The sequence below is a fragment of the Eretmochelys imbricata genome, chromosome 20 (assembly GCF_965152235.1).
Source record: "Eretmochelys imbricata isolate rEreImb1 chromosome 20, rEreImb1.hap1, whole genome shotgun sequence".
NCBI classification, from domain to species: Eukaryota; Metazoa; Chordata; order Testudines; family Cheloniidae; genus Eretmochelys; species Eretmochelys imbricata.
Window position 1 is genome coordinate 18106321 of NC_135591.1, and position 15411 is coordinate 18121731.

A 15411-nucleotide genomic window follows, 5' to 3' on the forward strand; every position below is an offset into this window, starting at 1 on the left:
CAGCGTCTCTAGCACGCTTCATTTTACAGGTGGGTGGAGAAGATTAAATGGACTTGCCCGAGGTCATGCAGCAAGACTGTAGCAGAGCTGAGGACTGAACCCAGGAGTCTGACTCTGAGCACAAAACCACACCCATCCAGAATCTCCACTCCTAGCTTTTCCCCCTCCTCCAGAGGCTACAGATTTCTGCTTCCCTTCAGAATCGTCTATTTCACCATACTCATAAAAACCCAGCCGAGAAGTTCCTTTACCACTCCCTCCAAATGACTTTCAAGATTTTGGATCAAAGATAAGACAACCAGGCTTCAGAACAGGATTGATCTTGCATACAGAAGATTTAGGAACCGAAAGCAAGAGGCCAAAAAGGTGTGGGGGGAGAAGGACACACATTTTAAGTCAGAAACGTGTTGTAAAGTTTCTGAGTGGACTTAAAATGCAAAGCAAGGGGGATCATCACGCTAACGCTCAGAGAGGTTTGAACTGCTAGGCACCAGTTGGGTCTGTTGAGATTTGGAGAAGCCAATGCAAAAGCAACACAGCACAAAAATAAAAAGTTCCCTGAAAACTGATCCTGCTTTGCTGGAAGCTGAGACCTTGCAATAGCTGCTCGAATTGATATGGCAGCAACTTGAAGTGACCCCACTTCCTCACCTCATCCCCTCTCATGGTATCATCTGGGGAAAGTAACCCACCTAGTAGCATCCCCCCAGAGGGGGGGTACTTCGTGTTGCAATGCTCCCCTGATGGCTCCATGGGTTTGGACAGACTTTAAAGGGCCAGAGCTTCATTTACACTAAGGTTCCTTTTACGCCTCTCAGGCGGCCAAACGAAGCCTTAAAATTGGCATCAGCATTAAAAGAATTTGGCGTGAGAATCACGTCCAGATTTCTCTTTAGCTTTCAGATCCAGGCTTGGGCCACATCGGGAATTAGCTGCGTTGGTGTTGCCAGGTCAAAACTGCTATTAGCCCAGCGGGTGCTGACCCCCACCTTGAAACCAAAGATTAGTCAGCACTGGCAGCAGCCTCAGCGTTTGGCTTCTTACCCTGTCCCGAGGCTCTGTCGAGGGTGCAGCTGCATTGGAAGGATTAGGTGGCTTCCAGCCAGCTGGACCCCTGGCCAGTAGCGGCTTCACAAGCGGCCTATCTGGCTGAGCTCGTGGGGAGTTGTGGGATAGCGGCGAAGGACCAGCCCCATTTGTGTGTGGTAACACGACCCAGCCCCGCATTGGCACCCACACATGCCACTGGACAGCCACAGCCTGCAGCAGAACCCTCCATGCTATTTAACGGGGCTCACAGGGAAATTATTCCAGAATGAAGTACGGTTTGGACTTTCAGTGCTCTAGCTATTCTGGAATCAGAGCACCCACATGGGGAGTTTATCCAGATTAGCTATTCTGGCCAATTTCATCATACAGACAAGCCTTTAGTAGTAGATTACAGTAGCACCTAGAAGTTTTAGCATATATCAAAGCCCTGCTGTGCCAGGCACCATCCATGCACCTAATAGAAAGTTCCTACCCCAAAGAGCGTCTCAAAGGATACAAAGGAAAGATCCTTATTTTACAGATGGAAAACTGATGCACGGAGCAATTAAATGACTTGCCCAAGGTCACACAAGTATGCGGCAGAGCCAGTAATTGAACCCAGGTCTCTCTCATCCCAGCCCAATGACTTAACCACCCTTCTTCCCCACCCACCTCCCCCTGTCCTCACAAGCCTCGTAAGGCTGGTACTAACCTCACTCAGCAGGGCTGGTTACTAGGTTGCGTTTTGATACAGTCCCTTCCGGGAAGGCCCCTCCCTGGTGTCAAATGCAACCCACATGCCACACATCACAGAGGCCAAGGACAGGCTTAGTCAGGGAAGAGGAAGCCAGCAATCCTATCCATCCGTGAAGTTGCACAACAAACAAGGGACATTAGGACGCAGCAGTCCAGCGCCCGCTAGAGAGGTGCCAGAACAGACACAGCAGCAGGGCTAGCTCCAAAGACAGCCCACCCCCTGGGCCGGGACCAGTCCCCATGGGCCATTCAGATCTGCTGAGGGAGGCAACAAGAGATGGTGCTAAATAGGAAAGTGGTGGGGGAGGTTGTATGAAGCAGACACTTGGGAACAGAACCAATTTGCCTAGTCACACGGCATAAGTGCTCGCCCCCCTGCCACTACCCATGGACTTTGGGGGCACCATGGGGATTGTTCAGTCTGACCTCTCGCAGAACACAACTTCCAGAGTCCCACCCAGCTGTGGGGCCTAGTGGGTAGAGCACTGGACCAGGTCTCAGGAGCCCTGGGCGTTATCAGCTCTGAGACGGGCCTGCTGGGTGACTTTGGTGACATGTCCCTGCCCTGTGCCTCAGTTTCCCCCTCTGTAAAATGAGGGTAATCCTGTGGCCCTTCCTTTGTAAAGCACTTTGAGGTCAGCTGATGGAAAGTGCTGTAGACCAGCTAGGTGATATTACTACTCCTGAGCGAAAGCCACCCCTTCATCGCCACACGCAGGGCTAGCTCACTTCTTAGCAAAGAGACCCTCTGTGCTCCTAGGGCACCAGGGACAGTCTCAGGTTACCAGCCACAAGTTACAATAGTAGCTTCCCCGTGCACAGTCTGTCCTCCAAACATAGTCCCCTTCACAAATGACTAGACCCAGAGCTTGCATCCTTCGCTTCCTCTACACCCCCTTCCCCAGATGCATTGTTTTCCTGCCCCCATGCATTGTTTTCCTGCCCCCACTCAGCCTCTGATCCACACCCACCGCTTGCTTGAGCCTACAAAGTGTGAGACAGTCTCCATGGTAACTAGGGCTAAGGCTTCTCCAGGCAGAAGCCAGATTCAATGGGAAGGGAGCGGGGAGCTCAGTGGGTTCTGCAGACACAGGAGAGACCACGAGACTTGAAAAAAAATGTACCATTCGCACCAAGCGGAAGACTAGCTCCTCCACTGCCACCAGCAAAGGTCTGGGGCAGGGCCCTAGGAAAAGAGACACACGCTGCTAGGAAAGGGGCTCTTGCTGGGATTCCTCCGCTGGAAGGATATCATCTCATGTCAGCTTAGAAGAGGAGCTCTGCAAAAGTGCTTAGTAAAAAGGAAAAACCCCTCCCCGTTTCCCCCACCCCATCTTCATGCCCTTCAAAACACAGAGCTGTCCCATCGCAAGGCATGGCGGGTTTGCTATGCGACCCTCTCCTTCCCGCCTCCGTCTGTTTGGGGTAAGGGGAGACTCCTCTTTCCCAGCAGAGGGAACTGTTGCCTTTCAGGGATGAGAAACTCCCACAGGAGCCCCCCCAACAGCAGCTGCAAAACTTACCAGTCTTGTTCATTTCGTTACAGCTGCTGTGGGCAGAGACGCCCTCCCTCCGCCGCATCAGGTCTCCTTGGGCTATAACATTTTTAAATCAAAACTCGTCAACTCTGCAAAAGTTGATGGCTCAGGGTCATTCCACCCCCCGCAAACCTTCCTCAGGAATTTCCTACTTACTTACCCACCTGGGAGTGGACTTTCCCCAAATGTATTCAGAAAAGCAAGGGGGGGGGGATTCCTTCAGCAGAGAACTGGGAGGGGAGGGGAGGGGGAAGGGAGGCAACGCACAATTTCCAAAAGGTGTGTCAGTCAAGGTAGCCACATCTACTCGAGACATACTAACCACGGAGAGCGAAACATCACCTTTCCCATTCAGAGCAGGCGAATTGGGTTTCTTAGACTTTCCTCTGAAGCATCTGGTGCCAGCCACTGTCAAGACACTGGACTAAACGGATCCCGAGCCAGATCTGGGATGGTAATACTTTTGTTAACCCCTTCGCCTTACACTTTGAGGGTGCGAACTTGTACAGAAGAGTCCATAACGCCAAGATGGACAGACGTGTGTGAGAACACCCCAGCCCCAAGGAGAGAAACCGAACATGCTGGTGAACCCAGATGCAGCATCGCCAATGAGCAGAGTTTTCTCAAGACTGTCATGATCTCTGAGGCTTTTTTTTAAAGCTCCAATGTCTGGAACCAAGAAACTGCATGAGAATAATTCTTTTTCCCCATTAAAATAATAGAAGGGTTCTAGCCTCCAGCTGCAGATAAAAGCCTGGAAATTTGAAGCTAATGCACCCTAAAGGCTCAGAAACTGGCAGGCAAACAAAGTGGCCCCACAAGTTATTTTTTTTTAAAAAAAGGGTTTTTTGGGGGTGAACCCTCAGGGTTAGCAATGCTGCAGATGCATTGTTTGCAAGTGGCATCCCAGACTGGAGAGCATCATACACAGCTTCCTATGGGAAGAGAGGAGAACATTGATCATATCTGCGTGTAGGAGGAGGGGGCAGAAAAGCCTGGCTTATTACACATTCTTCCACAAGAAGTTCTGGCCAGGCTGTAAACATGGAACATGCTTGATCCCGTTCAACTCATTAGTTGAAATGGGCTCCCTTCTCCTCCCCCACCCGAAGCGCACAGATCCACAACTAAGACAGCCAAACAGAATACAGAAGGCCCTACGTAAACGCTGGATAGAACTGAGCAATGGATTAACAGATCACGCAGCGCTTTGCAGATATGAAGCAATTATTACTAGCAGGTATAGGTTCCATAGCCTCTTTCAAACACGGATTCAAGTCGTTTTAGGAGTTAAGCCTCATCATCCTTCTCTCCTCCCCAAGGTATTAGCCGCACGTTATAGACAGGGAAACTGAGACAAAGAGAGGTTACAGGACTTGCCTTCCCCAAATCTCATGGCAGAGTCAGGAAAAGAACCCAGGAGTCCTGGCTACCAGCCCTACCATGCTAGCCACTAGAGGCACACGCCCTCCCAAAGCTAGGGAGGAAAGGCAGGAGGAGTCCTGGCTGCCAATCCCCTGCACCAGCCACAACTCCTCCTAGAGTTTACAGTAGAATCCAGGAGTCATAGCTACCCCCTCCCCTGTACTCACCACTAGGCACGTCACCTCCCAGAGCTGGGAAATAGAACCCAGGAGTCCTGTTCTAACCACTCCCGCACTGCTCAGGCATGCATTATAAAGGTGTCCCTATTTCATATAGGCAGGAGCAAGCCAAGATCTGTACGACAGACAGATAAGAGCAACAAACATCTGGGAGTCTCCATATTCCCCCCTCGTCCAGGGCAAGCACTCCCAGCCACAGTCTGCTTTTGCCCAGGCAGGGGTGGGCACTGAGAACTCCTCCCCCCTCCCCAAAAAAAATAACAGGAGATTTTTTACTCAAGTGACCCAGCTCAAAGTAGATCTGATGCCTGTAGAAAAATTTGAGATTAACCAGATTAGAGGCAGACCAACTCCTTTCAGAGGCCAAGGGCAGTTTTTCAAATGCTTCCTACCCACCCACCCTGCCCAGTGGCATTTGAACACTTTTTATAGCAGGAGCACTGAAAACCATGGATAGAAACTTCAAGCCAGGGGGTGCTACCACACCCCTAGTTCCAGCAGCTCTGCCCCCACCGCCCCCTGGCCTAAGGGAAGCCATGATCCCAAAATGGCAGAGAAACTTCTGGAGCTTAACTTACAAAAATGCTCCGGGGAGAAAACTACACAGTAGAGTTACACACACAAACTTTTAGCCCAAAGGACCACACAGAGAAGAAATTGACACACACAGGCTGGGGTCAGGAAGCCAAGTCTCCACAGAAGCCCCATTACGAACCCATCACAAGGAAGGGGTTGAACCAAAAGCGTGGTGCAAAAATGGATCACAACCCCCCCACTACTGAGACAACATCCCCCTCAAAATAAAGTGCTTGCAGAAATGTGTCAGTGTGACCACTTAAGATCTAGACTAGGTATGTTGCTTTCAAATCAGGGTGAGTCTCCATTTTTGTGATCTGGGGGCCACTGACAAAGGGGGTTCATACAGGAGGAATGGGGGGGTGGTAAAGTGCATCCCAGCACTGTGCAACTCCACCACCCCAGAGGCTCTAAGGGGGGTTGGGTTGGGGGGATAAGTTACATGACATCACACATACACCCCAACCCACATGCCCCATTACAAGGCTGGGGAATTCCATACCCAGGAAGTGTGTCCATCCACTGGGGGAGGAAGGGGAAACACCCACCCTGACACTGGAGAGCTGGATGGAAATAAGGGGTTCCCTTCACCACCAGGGCTGGGAGAAAATCAGCACTAAGCTGGGCCAGGGGAGGGAGAAGCAGCCACAGTGGAAAGGGGGAGAGAGGAACAGGGAGGTAAGAAGAAGGGAAGGGAAGAGCCAGAGGGGTTTGGGGGATGATCACAAGGAAAAGGAAATGGGGCTTAGATGGTGGAGAGAGAACCAGGATAGAGGGAACAGGCTCCCAGGAACTGGGGAAGGGACAGAACTGGAGGAAGAGGGAAATAATGGGGAGCCCAGACCGAGGATATGGGGGGACAAAGACAGAAGAAGCCTAGCCCAGGGGATGGGGGGGATGGGAGAAAGAAAGCCAATCCCAGGGGATGAGCGGGGGACAGGGGGCAGAGAGAGAAAGGGGACTGGGCAGGGGGGAGGAAGCCCAGCCTAGGGGGAATAAAACTGGGGGGCTTGCCCAGGGGCTCAAGAGGGGAAGGAAACCCAGCCTTAAGGAAGCAGGAAAGAGGGAGGGAATTGAGACAAGGGGAGACCAGCCGTGGGATGGGAAGGGGAGTTGGGGGGGCTGGTCCCGACGGGGGGGAAAGGGAAGGGAGGGGAAGGGGAGTTGGGGGGGCTGGTCCCGACGGGGGGGGAAAGGGAAGGGAGGGGAAGGGGAGTTGGGGGGGCTGGTCCCGACGGGGGGGGAAAGGGAAGGGAGGGGAAGGGGAGTTGGGGGGGCTGGTCCCGACGGGGGGGAAAGGGAAGGGAGGAGAGTTGGGGGGCTGGTCCCGACGTGGGGGAAAGGGAAGGGAGGAGAGTTGGGGGGCTGGTCCCGACGGGGGGGGAAGGGAAGGGAGGGGAGTTGGGGGGCTGGCCCGAGGAAGGAAAGGGAAGGGAGGGGAGTTGGGGGGCTGGCCCCGACGGGGGGGAAAGGGAAGGAAGGGGAGTTGGGGGGCTGGCCCGAGGAAGGGAAGGGAAGGGAGGGGAGGGGAGTTGGGGGGCTGGCCCCGAGGGGGAAGGGAGGAGAGTTGGGGGGCTGGCCCCAGGGAGCCCTGCCCGGCCCCACTCACCCACAGCTCGGTGCCCCAGTCCATGCTGGCGGCGCCCGCTCCCCCCGCTGCGGTCAGAGCGCGGCCGGGCCCGGATCCGCCGCCGCCGCCGCCTGCTCCGGGCTCACAACATCCCAGCGCGGCGCTGCCTCCTGCCGCGGGGCCGGGCGGCCCCCGCCCCCTGCGCCTTAAAGGGACAGGGACCCCGCCCAGCCCCGGCCCGGGGACGCCCCACAGCGAAGGGCACTCCCCCCCCGTGTCCCCTCTAGAGAGTGGGGAACCCCACACACTGCCCCATAGCGAAGGGCATTCCCCACTGTCCCCCACAGAGAGTTGGGGGCCCCACATTGACCCTTATAGAGAGAGGTGAACCCCCCCACACACACACACACACTGCCCCTAGAGAGAAGGGCTTTCCCCCACTGGCCCCAAGAGAGATGGGAGCCCCACACACTGCTGTTATAGGGAAGGGCGTCCCCCCACTGTGCCCTATAGAGAGATGGGAACCCCACACACTACCCCCTAGAGAGAGACGGGAACCCCACACGCTGTCCCTATATAGAAGGGGATTTCCCCACTGGCCCCTATAGAGAGAGGAGGACCCTACACACTGACCCTATAGAGAAGGGCATTCCCCCCCCCCCCAATTCTCCCCACAACCCCCTATAGGGAAGGGCATTTCCTACACCCTCCTCTGACACATCTGGCTCTGGCCATGGGATACCACCCACCTGTCATGCTGACCAGGTTTGCCTCACCCTTTCCTTGTCGTGCCCCGTCTGTCTGTGTCCATCTGTTATCGCCTCTCTTATACTTGGCCCTGGTGTGCACTTCGCAGCTACAGCACTAAGGGGGCTGCTAAATCCGCACCCCCGAGCGCCGTAGCAGGGCCAGCCCGACCCCAGGTGTAGACGCAGCTCGGCAGGTGGACGACCGCTTCTGTCGACCGAGCTATCGTCGCTCAGGGACGTGGGGGCCCTACCCCGATGGGAAAAGCCCATCCGTTGCCATCCTCGGCCTCTACACCGTGGAGTTATGCCAGCATAGATGTGGCACCATAACTATGCCGCTAGAGAGAGCGCCCAGAGCGTAGACGTGGCTTGGGATTGGGAGCTCTTTAGGGCAGGGGCTGTGTTTTTAGTCTGTGCCTCTACATCACCGAGCACTGCGGTGTCCTGCTCCCTGGCTCGGGCCGCTGGTCACTATGATAATACAAAGAACGCATAACAGGCCGCGGACCATCAATTATGTTCATCTGTTGTGGCAAATTCCTTGGGATTGGGATTCCTACCAGTCAGCTAGAGGCAATTAGATATATACCCCATCCCTACTCTCAGACAGCTTCCAACTGCTCCCCTCCCCCAAAAGGGTAAAATGACCCTATGGGTGGCAAATTAGACAGGAGTTTGCATTGTGATACAGCAGGAATTTAATGGCCAGTGTGATCTGTGCTGTATAATGTAACCTGCCGTGTGGGTCTAGAGCCCCCTCTCGTGGCCGGTTCTTGTAAGAGGTTTAGGAGTCTGCGATGGTGTCCAGCCCGGTAGCTCAAGTGTTCCTGGTTCACCTGTTTTGCGGTGAAGGTGCTGGGTTCAAATTCTGCTGTTGGCCTGAGGCACATAGATAGAAACATCACCACAAAGAGCAGGGAGTTAATGGCCTCTGTACGGCTCGAGGGAGATCTAGCGCACAGGAGCTTGATTCTTGGGGTGGGTTTGTCTGTTAGCTTGCTTGCATGCTTGAAGATTATAGTGTGGTCTGTTTTGAGGGCTCTGTGCTGAGTCAACCAGCAGGCTAGGCTAGGCTGAGAGCTTCCTAACGAGGCTCTAGCCTGATGCTATCCCTTGGTCCATGACCCCTTTCGGAACCCTTGACAAGGAGGTGGGGCTAACTCTGGGAGAACAGGAGTTTAAAAAGCCAGCTCCTAAGCAAACAAGGGAGTTTTGAGTGGGAGTATGAGAGGCCTTCCTTCCGGGTCCGGTTTTTGAGCAGCGAGCGCCTCGTGACGGGGAGCAAGATGGAGTGAGCTACCCAAGTAAGGAGAGTTTAGCAATGGGGCGGGAGGCCGACAGACTATAAGCTAACTACTAGAAGGGTGCTAGCAAAGCTTCCTCAAAAAGAAATGGGGGTGGGAGTAAGGAGAGAGAGAGAAACCCAACCCACCTAACAAACATATGCTAAACTTCAGCCAATAATGTTCTCCCCTAAAAAACCCACAACCCTGGCAAGAGTAAAAATAATGCAGCCAGAAGTCCAGCCACAAAGCAGTTTATTGCACGGAATACAGCATGGGCCGGTGATGTGTGTGTGCACACGGGACAAGCAGCTCATGGCCCGCAGAGACCCAGTACGGGCTCTTGAGATCTGTGTGGCTGAACTGGAGGAGCAAAGGGAGACAGAGAGACACCCAGAGGACACTTTCAGGGGCACAATAGAGTGGTCCCACCCCCAATCTGACAGCTTCTGTTCTGTTATGGAGAATGAAAGTCTCAGGGAAGGAGAACATCAAGCTGGAGCAGAGGGAAACAATTCCATAGTGGGGACCCTCTTCCAGATGAAGTTGTGGTATCCCCTTGCATCAAGGATACCCCTCTTGGGGAAGGGACCCCAGTTACTAGGAAGATCCAGGTAATCGTAATGGGGGATTTGGTAGATAGTTGAGTTTGTGATGGCCAGGAGAACCATGTGGTAAATTGCCTGCTGGGTGCAAAGGTTGCTGACCACATGAGACATCAGTGCTGGTGAAGGTGGTACCAATGACATAGGGAAAGGTAGGACAGAGGTCCTGGAGGCCAGATTTAGGCTGCTAGATAAAAGATTAAAGTCAAGGACTTCCCTGGTGCCATTCTCTGAAGTGCTTCTAGGGTTTATTTAGTGGCATTATATTTTCTGTCTTATTATCCATCTCCTTCCGAATGGTTCCTAACATTGTTAGCTTTTTTGACTAAGATGGGTGAACTAGAGTGCCCGGCATTAAATGAGGATATTGATATAATAGGCATCATGGAAACTTAGTGGAATAGGGTTAATCAATGTATCCTGGTAAGACCAGGGTACAAAATACACAGGAATGACAGAGTAGGTCATGCCAGTGGGAGAGTGGCACTATATGTGAAAGAAAGCATAGAGTCAAAGAAAGTGGAAATCTTGAATCAACGAAGCTGTACCACAGAATCTCTATAGATAGAAACTCCCTCCTTGAGCAGTAAGAGTATAACAGTAGGGCTATATACTACCCACCACCTGACCAGGATGTTGATGGTGATTGTGAAATGCTCAGGTTGATTAGAGAGGCTGCAAAGGCAGAAAACACAATAACAGTGGGGGATTTCCTCATGTGACTGGCCATATGTCACCCCGAAGGCATGAATCCAGATCTTGTACCACCCTGAGTCTTCCCTGCGCCCAGCAGTTTTTCAGCACCGCACCGTTTAGCTGTGCCTCAGTTTCCCTGCTGTCAGTGGTGATGTGGCCCACAGCTTTCCTAGCTGTGCCAGAATCTCACCACTCTGCAGTCTTCCCTGCTCTCAGCAAAGGACTGGCCCACAGCTGTGATAGTGGCTCACCGCTCCCATCAGATTTTGGCCCACAGCATCTCTTAGCTGCGCCACAACACACTCTGCACTGACTTAGTTTCCCCAGTGAGCGTTCACCCCCTCGAGCACTGAGTCTGGCCATGGCAGGCTTGTACCTGAGCACCCTTGAGATCAACTCTGTTATAGCAGTACAGAAAATAACAAACACCAAAAAAAAACACCACTTCCCAATTTCCGAATCCCAGAACAACCTTTAGGGCCCACAATGATCCAGGCTACAGGCAAAGAGATGGGGTCCAGCATTCCAACATCTGGTTGCTGGCTAGCCCCTGATCCAGCACATCACTAGGCCTTCCTCCTCCTGGGTCCCATGGGCCTGCTTTGACCCTCTTCTGCTGTTCGTGCTGCCTGCATTTGTCCTGGTCAACAAGTTTCTATTGTTCCAGGTCAGCCTCCTCGCTCTGACACATGGCCTTGCGTTCTAGACATCTCTCCTCCCCTAGCAGCCTCTGGCTAAACAAGACCTCTGCATTCTCCAGCTTCGTTAGCCAGAGGTTCCATCTTCCATAGATACAAAGTGCTGGCTTCTTCGTTCTCCCAGCCGATGGATCCCAGAATGGCTCTTTGCTTCTGTTCAAGTTTCCCAAAACTCACGGTTTTATCCCCAGAGTCAGGATGACCTTCCTGTTGCCTTCCCATCTCCCTGATGCTTTGATGGTGTGACCACTGTTGTGATTCCACAATGCTTAATTTACATTGGAGACAGGTAGGTAGCTGCCTTTCCTCCTGTCCGGGAGAAAACCTGTGTATCTCTATGTTTGGGCACAGACTTGAAAGCCTAATATCCATATGTATCCATAATTTGTCACATGAGTGTTAATACAGACATTTCACTGTCATATTAATCACCAGCATATCACCAGCTTTCATAAAAGACTGCCCTCGATACACTTTTATAGTACAATAATAGTGTATCTGACTCAATTGCTTATTATTCAGGGTTCAGGCCCCCAATTGTCCCCCTGGGGTGTTTGGACTTTGATTGTCACAAAGGTCCTTCAGCAAAGACTCTTAAGCAAACTAAGCAGTCACGGGATAAGAGGGAAGATCCTCTCGCGGATCAGTGACTGGTTAAAAGATGGGAAACAAAGGGAAGGAATAAATGGTCACTTTTCACAGTAGAGAGAGGGAAATAGTGGGCCAGGGAGCAGTACTGGGACCTGTGGTCTTCAGCATATTCATAAATGATCTGGAAAAAGGGGGTGAACAGTGAGGTGGCAAAATTTGCAGATGGCACAAAATTACTCAAGCTAGGTAAGCCCAAAGCTGATTGTGAAGTGTTACAAAGGGATCTCACTGACTGGGCAAGAAAATGGCGGATTAAATTCAGCCTTGATAAGTTAAAAGTAATGCACGTTGGAAAATGAAATCCCAACTATATATAAAATGATGGGGTCTAAATTAGCTGTTACCGTTTAAGAAAGAGATCTTGGTATCATCAGGGATAGTTGACTGAAAAAATCTGAAATCTGCTTTATGTGTAGCCTCACTCAAAAAAGCAAACAGACTGTTAGGGACCATGAGGAAAGGGATAGAAAATGTCATAAAGCCACAATACAAATGATAGAGATTTCTAAAATCATTACTGGTGTGGAGAGAGTGAATAGGGAAGTGGCATTCACCCCACCACATAAGACAAGAACTAAGGCTCAGCTGATGGAATTATTAGGCAGAAGGTTTAAACCAAAACAAGGAAGTACTCCTTCACACAACACACGGGCAGCGTGGAACTTGTTGCCAGGGGATGTTGGGAAGGCCAAAAGTCTAAATGGGTTCAGAAAAGAATGAGATACGTTCGTGGAGGACAGGTCCATCACTAGCTATTAGCCAAGATGGTCATGGACAGAGCCCCATGCTCCGGGTGTCCCTAAACCTCCGACTGCCAGAAGCTGGGACTGGATGACAGGAGATGGATCACTCCAAAATGCCCTGTTCTGTTCATTCCCTCTGAAGCATCTGGCACTGGCCACTGTCGGAAGACAGGATTCTGGGCTAGATGGACCATTGGGCTGACCCAGTATAGCCATTCTTATATCATTATGATCCCCCTACCCTTTTGATCCTAAACATAATTCAACGGGCTTATTTATGGGAAGGGTTAAAGAGGGAGAGGAGTTTTTTTAGGTGGTGTGACAGAGTTAAATTAAACCTTAACTAGGTCTCTTGTCAACTGTCTGTAATGGGCCACTCTCTTACCACTTCAGAAGTTATTTTTCCTCCCTTGGTATCCTGCTGTTAATTGATTTCACTCGTTAGACTGACCTCACACTTGGTAAAGCAGCCCCACATCCTTTCATGCATTTATACCTGCTCCTGTATTTTCACTGCATGCATCTGATGAAGTGGGTTTTAGCTCACAAAAGCTTATGCCCAAATAAATTTGTTAGCCTCTAAAGTGCCACAAGGACTCCTCGTCGGTTTTGCTGATACAGACTAACACTCTGAAAGTGTACAGTGCTCACTTTATATTTATTTTTGATTACAACTATTTGCACTGTAAAAGAACAACAGAAATAGTATTTTTCAATTCACCTAATACAAGTACTGTCTTGCAATCTGTTTACCATGAAAGTTGAATTTACAAATGTAGAATTATGTAGAAAAAAACTGCATTCAAAAATAAAAACCATGTAAAATTTTAGAGCCTGCAAGTCCTACTTCTCGTTATGCCAGTCACTCAGACAAACAAGTTTGTTTACATTTGCAGGAGATAAAACTACCCAGTTCTTGCTTACAATGTCACCTGACAGTGAGAACAGGCGTTCTCATGGCACAGTTGTAGCTGGAATCGCAAGATATTTATGTGCCAGATACACTAATGATTCATATGTCCTTTCATGCTTCAACTACCATTCCAGGGGACATGCGTCCATGTTGATGATGGGTTCTGCTCGATAAGATTCCAAAGCAGAGCGGACCGACACATGGTCATTTTCATAATCTGAGTCAGATGCCACCAGCAGAAGGTTGATTTTCTTTTTTGGTGGTTCGGGTACTGTAGTTTCTGCACTGGAGTGTTGCTCTTTTAAGACTTCTGAAAGCATGCTCCACACCTCGTCCCTCTCAGATTTTGGAAGGCACTTCAGATTCTTAAACTTTGGGTGGAGTGCTGCAGCTATCTTTAGAAATCTCACATAGAATCATAGAATATCAGGGATGGAAGGGACCTCAGGAGGTCATCTAGTCCAACCCCTGCTCAAAGCAGGACCAATCCCCAAGTTTTGCCCCAGATCCTAAATGGCCCCCTCAAGGATTGAACTCACAATGCTGGGTTTAGCAGGCCAATGCTCAAACCACTGAGCTATCCCTCCCCCCAATTGGTACATTGGTACCTTCTTTGCGTTTTGTGAAATCTGCAGTGAAAGTGTTCTTAAAATGAACAACATGTGCTGGGATATCACCCGAGACTGCTATAACATGAATGATATGGCAGAATGCGGGTAAAACAGAGCAGGAGGCGTACAATTCTCACCCAAGGAGTTCCGTCACAAATGTATTTAACGCATTATTTTTTTAACGAGCGTCATCAGCATGAAAGCATGTCCTCTGGAATGATGGCCAAAGCAGGGTGGGGTGGGGCCTATAAATAGGGGCATAAGCAGCATGGGGTGGGGTCTTGGGGGAAGGGGTGGAATGGGGGCGGAGCCAGAGGGAACACCCTCCAGCAGATTAAACACTCAGCGTCTATAACATTTCCACATTTTCAAAACGAAAGTTTATTTTTTTTTAGTTCCAAGCAACGTCTCATTTTGAAATGTTCATGAATTCATGAGAGAAAATGTAAAATTTATTTTTAAAAGGTCAACATTGGAACGAAACGCTCCTAAATTATCAAAGCAAACTGTTCTGATTGACTCAATGGCTCAATATTTTTCAGCTTATCCCAAGAATCTTCGAGATTTTGACTTTTCAACTTGATTCAAGATCGAGATATGGAAAAGATTTCAAAATCTCAAACCCTTGCAGGACAGTTTCCCACCCAGCTCTAGCTCTGATCCCACCGGCTTTCAGCTCAGCACTGCTTTATTTGCATAACAAACAAGAGGAGTGTTGTCAAAGTGAGAAAGCTAAGATACTAGTCTTCATTCTAACCCCTTTCCTATCCCCACCCTACCTATCATCTCTTATATGTATCAACATATCACATCCACACCAAGTCCCTCCTCTTTCCAGAAATGATGGCAAAGTCTTAAATGTTCATTTAAACTTTTCCCCCCACAAGCATCTTTGAGCATTCTCCAAGCATTTTCTCCTTTCAAGCCTTCCTTAAAATGCTTCTCTGCTGGGACACTCATAAAAAGCTTGATGGGGTAAGGCTACAGAATTGAGATTTTCACTGTTTTTCATGCTAATCAGTATCATTTTATTGTTTCCTTGTGTTCCCCTCACTAGACAGCTGTTTATTTTATCACCTACTGTCTTTTGTCTTGGTCTGTAAGCTCTTTGGAGCAGGGACTGTCTCCTTGTTATATGTTTGTACAGCACCAGCAAAATGTTGGGGGCCTCCCAGTGCTATTGCAAGACACCTAATAATCATGAAATAATTAAACGGGGTTAGGCAGAGGTGTTGGGCTGTAGTAGGAGGTGCTCTCTCCTATGACTCAGCTGGAAGTCAAGGCTCCAGTGTGGCATGAGGAGGGTGTGGTGAAGATGCAGCTTTGAGACATAAAATTGCAGCGCCGAGCAACTGTGGTTATGAAAAAGTCCCTGCTATTTTCGCAAGT

General features: G+C 50.3%; 1 protein-coding gene across 2 annotated transcripts in view; it reads right to left on the minus strand.

Annotated features, from left to right (window-relative positions):
• Positions 1 to 7238, minus strand: part of TRIP10 (thyroid hormone receptor interactor 10) — a 70780-nt gene extending 63542 nt beyond the window's left edge. For both annotated transcript variants that reach the window (XM_077838665.1, XM_077838666.1), the window contains exon 1: positions 7113 to 7238. In XM_077838665.1, the coding sequence (XP_077694791.1) occupies positions 7113 to 7136 (24 nt within the window). In that variant the 5' untranslated portion in view covers positions 7137 to 7238. The remainder of the gene's footprint in view (positions 1 to 7112) is intronic.
• Positions 7239 to 15411: the final 8173 nt, after the last annotated feature.